The 4,750-nt window shown below is 33.1% G+C and overlaps 1 protein-coding gene across 1 annotated transcript; it reads right to left on the reverse strand.

Moving 5' to 3' along the window:
• Positions 1-3,953: 3,953 nt before the first annotated feature.
• Positions 3,954-4,750, reverse strand: LOC110038488. The gene is made up of 3 exons (XM_020743346.1): positions 4,739-4,750; positions 4,533-4,644; positions 3,954-4,440 (listed from the first exon to the last, which is right to left on the reverse strand). Exons 2-3 carry the CDS (start codon positions 4,607-4,609, stop codon positions 4,104-4,106), a joined length of 414 nt encoding a protein of 137 aa, XP_020599005.1. The 5' UTR covers positions 4,610-4,644; positions 4,739-4,750; the 3' UTR covers positions 3,954-4,103.

Below are 4,750 nucleotides of genomic sequence, written 5' to 3' on the forward strand. Positions count from 1 at the left end.
GTGTTGAGTTTGGGTATTAGCTTTCAACCCATTTATTATTCGATCGAGTTCGAATTGACTCTATTCGGGTAGGGTCATTTTTGAGTCAGACCCGAACCTAACCCACTAACCCATATTGACACCCCTAGCAACCATGTAGCTTTGAAATCATAGAAGAAGCCATTACGATAGCTCAAATTTTCACTCTTCCAGATTTTGATAAAGCTTTCCAAGTTGATACTATTGCTTCAGATATTAAAATAGAGCTATCCTAACTGAAGAGCAACAACGTTCTATTGCATTTTTTAGCAAAAAACTCAAGTCCGCCAAAGAAAAATGGACTATTTATCAGCAAAAACTATATGAAGTTGTTCGAACTGTCATACAATGGGAACACTACATGCTTCACCAGAATTTTGTGTTGTGTAGTGACCATCACATGTTTGCATTGTGGGTTCTATTTCTTCCTAAGTTTAGTTTTGTGCTGGAACACAAGTCGGGAGCTCAAAACCCAATGGCAATTGCTCTTTATAGGAGATCTGCCTTTTACACTTTAGAAAATTAATCAATGGTCCAAGAATCCATTAAAGAGATGTAAGTTGAAGACCATGACTTCACTTCCATTTGGCCAGTGCAATGCTTCCCATATGATTAAAAATTATTTAAACCGTCATCACTACCTATTTAAAGGGAACCAATTATGTATTTCAGACACATCCTTAAGATTTCAACTTACAAAAGTCTTATACATTGGAGACTTAGCTACTTAAGTTGGGCATGACAAGACATTGGCTCAGCCACAAGAACAATTTTTCTGGCTTTAGTAGCGGAGAGATGTTTCCGAAAAGAAGTGTTCCATTTGTCAAAGCTATAAAGCTACTAATCAAAATAATTGATTATATACATCTTCTAGTTCTACATTCAGTTTGGGAAGACCTTAGCTTGGACTCTATCTTGGGCTTACAAAAAGAAAAAAAAAGGAAGTTGATTCAATCATTGTCGTTTTTTATTGATTTTGAAAAATGACACAATTTGTGGCTTGTAAAAAACGTTGGATGCTCTCCACATAGCTCATTTTTTCATTCATGAATTGTTCACCCTTATGGAGTTCCTTGAAGTCTCACATTTAACCGTTATGTGAAATTTATTTTTTATTACTTTAGAGAGATTTAGAAACAATTATGAACCACACTCAGCTAAGCTCTGTCTATCATTTACAAATAGATTGTCAAACCGAGGTTGTCAATCGTATTCTTGGAAATATACTTTGTTTACTTGTGCAAGACCATTCGAAACAAAAGTACTTCTTGCTACATCCAGAATTTGAATATAATTCATTGAATAATAGTCCTTTAATATTATTTATACAAAAATACTCTGATTGTGATAGATCTCCTCCTACTGTATTCTGATTGCAAGCCTCAGGAGAATGAGCTTCCACATGTCAGAAAAATTGTAGTTACGGGCCATGTAGTTCCCGCAAGAAGCTTTCATAAGAAAAGTGAAGCAGCTCTGCAATAAGCTCATCACCCCCACTTTCCTTCTTCTTTTATTCTTTCCGATCTACTCTCTTTCCAGTCCCGCGCCTTCAAGCCCACGCAATTGCTCTCAATGAAAACAAAAGAAACCTAGCAAACCTCGGTTTGAGGAAGACTCGAATTTCAAACCCCTTTGAACCTTTAGGCCACAAAATTTGAAAATATTGCATCATTCATCCGCATATAAAAAATAATGCATTCGTCATCCGCATAACTGTCGAACGACAATGAGGCGTGCGAGCTTGGTGGCCCAACCATGTAAAGCTGGTGCCTGATGATTAGTCGCAATCTGACGTAATATTTTCTGATTTAGGTAAGAATTTTTACAAAATTAGACTTGGGGCTTTCACATACATACCAAATCAGTTTGTATGTGAGGCATTTACACATTTATCACCCAATTATTTTTTTACATGTCTAATATCTAGTTTTATTTTTTACATTTCTACCACCCAAATTTTCCCTCAAAAGAATTTCACCTAAATGAGATTGTCACACCCCACAAGTCCGTCGTCTGGTTTTGAAAAGAATACACAAAAACCAGCCGAAGATTGTAAATTAAAAATTAAGAAATAATTTCAATCAATACAGATATAATTATAATAACATTTACCTATCAATAATGTTATTATATCATCTAGATCTAAATTTACAAACAAACAAAAATGTAAGTAAAATATTACTATATTTATGAATCAATCGAGGGATTCTAGCGTAGACGGTGACATTGGGCAAACTAACAATACTATTGGAGGATTGCAAGTTAGTTGAGCAGAAAGAGAATTGTGATTTAAATTTACAGTGAATAAGAGATATTAGTTAAACTAACAGAAAGAGAATCGTGATATAAATTAACAGTGAATAAGAGATATTAGTTAAACTATGGTGGATGGAAAACTCCAACATGTTTCAAAATTTTATCAGACCAGACAGAGGTAGAGATTGCTTTGATGATGAAGTAAATCCTTAGAAATCACTCTGATAATGAAGTAAACCCATCAAAATTTTCTCAAACCAGGCGAAAATACAGATTGCTCTGATGATGAAGTAAATCCTTAAATTCATCCTGTCAGATTGAATAAATCATGATTTAGGGACGGAACATGATAACCTGAGATGAAATATGCAAAATTTTCATTTAATAAAGGTTATATTTGGCTAAATTTAGCCTAAATCTATACCTAAATTTTATTTAAATAATGGTATGATGCATTGTTTAAGAAACTCGTGTTGAAAACAAATTTTTCTAAACATTTACATAATATTTTCTCTAGAAGTTAATTGTAGTAACACATTTTCTTCTAATTCAATCATCTGTCGATTTGGAGAAACAAAAATTTGGGGAAGGAGGAGAATCTAGATCTCATATTGTTCTTCCTCCGTGATCTCATATTGTTCTTCCTCTGCTGTGTTCTCACATTTGTTTCCTTCCTAGGATACCGGGGTTTCTTAGCTTTTTTCTCGTCCTATTGCTCCTTAGCTGCGAAATCTCTCACAAACAACTTTATCTCTTCTTTTTAAGAAGCGGTTCTGCATCGGCGTTGGTGCATTAGATTGTATCGTCATCTTTATGCACGACTATTTTACCACTAGACTTCCCTTGAAAAAATTCAAAGGTAAGACTTGACAAGTTTGTTGTGGAAGGTTAAGCTTGTGCCCTCCACTAGCTTAATTCAGATTTATGGGATTCCTCCTCTATACACATGAATTGCATTAGATAGTTCGAGCTTACCAATTTCACTCGCATTCATATTAAGTTCATTATTTCACATAAATGAATTAACAAATATTTATAAGAGAAGAGTCTTAAAAAAAATCTTCATAACATTCAAAATCTTCATATTTTTGAAATTACTTAAAAATTTTTGTCAAATATTTATAGAGAAGAGTCATGTTGACACAAGATATAAGTGTTTGTACCAACATAATGTATGGTAAAATGGAATTAATGCACTACCAATTTTAATGAAAGAAAAAGTGATAATAAGATAAGTTGCATAAAAAATTAGAGGAAGAATAGTGAGAAGTTTATTATAATGCTAAAGTCTCCTAAAGGTTTTATTTGCCCAACTTGAATTAATTTAAATATATAAAATTATGTACGTCAAGTAAGTTTTCTGTAATAACAACTGCCATTTTTTCTTCTTAATTGGTTTTTTTTTATTATATAAGCCATTTTGTTCTCATTTTTTACAGGTAACTATCACTATTAAATGTGGCAAGGATTTGATGACATCCAACGATAACCAAAATATAACACATTTTCTTATAGTAATGAAGTTGAGTTTTCTGCAAGAGTTCTCATAAAGAAATAATAAAGTTAATGAAGAAAATAAACTATAAAAAATTAAATGATTCAGAAATAGGCATCTCACAAGAGGGAACTGATACATATTATTCAACAACATTTAAAACATTCATTCATGCATCCAGTACATATTGCACAGCTTCTTGGAAAAAAAAGAGTGCGGTGATGCTTATTATATGAAACTTACACATAATAGTAAAACATACTTGATTGAAAGATCAATAAGCAAACTAGGTATAGATCTTTCTTTATTTTTTCATTACGAAAATGACACTCCATTATTTATTTGATGATGGATTGGCGCCATAGAAGTAAATCCCCCTCTTGTATTTAATTTCAGTGCTTACCACCGCTATCTCAACATAATCAGATTCTTCACCAACGCTAATTTCATCAGACTCAAGAGTTATAAGATGATCGGAGCGAAAAATTACAGCAGACTTGGTTGTGTACAGACCATTGCCCTTAACAAGTAGAGTAACTTGGATGGGATCATCTAGGTTATACTTGAATGTATAGGAAAATTTATATGGGCTGTTTGGATCAAGACCAAGCTCTTTGACCTTTCCACGTTGGCCAATAAAGAAGTAGCTTCCCCCAGAATAATATTTTGACCTGAAAATAAAAGAAAAAGTAACTTTTTTTTTATTTACATTAGATATCACCTATACATATCTATAAAATAGTATACGAAACTAGACACTAACCCATCAGGCTGGTTGTTCCAGGCATTCGACCATATATATGTAAATTGATGAGGTGGAATTTGAGCTGGGGTTGCCATGATCTTCAATTAATGCTAATCCCAAAGATAATTACCTGTTGACATGCATGGAAGAAACAAGCATTATTAGTTGTTTAATTTTCTATAGAAAGCATGAAAATGGCAAATATAAAGTTGATACAACCATACCTTACAACCCTC

The sequence above is a fragment of the Phalaenopsis equestris genome, unplaced genomic scaffold (assembly GCF_001263595.1).
Source record: "Phalaenopsis equestris unplaced genomic scaffold, ASM126359v1 Scaffold232969, whole genome shotgun sequence".
Lineage (NCBI taxonomy): Eukaryota > Viridiplantae > Streptophyta > Magnoliopsida > Asparagales > Orchidaceae > Phalaenopsis > Phalaenopsis equestris.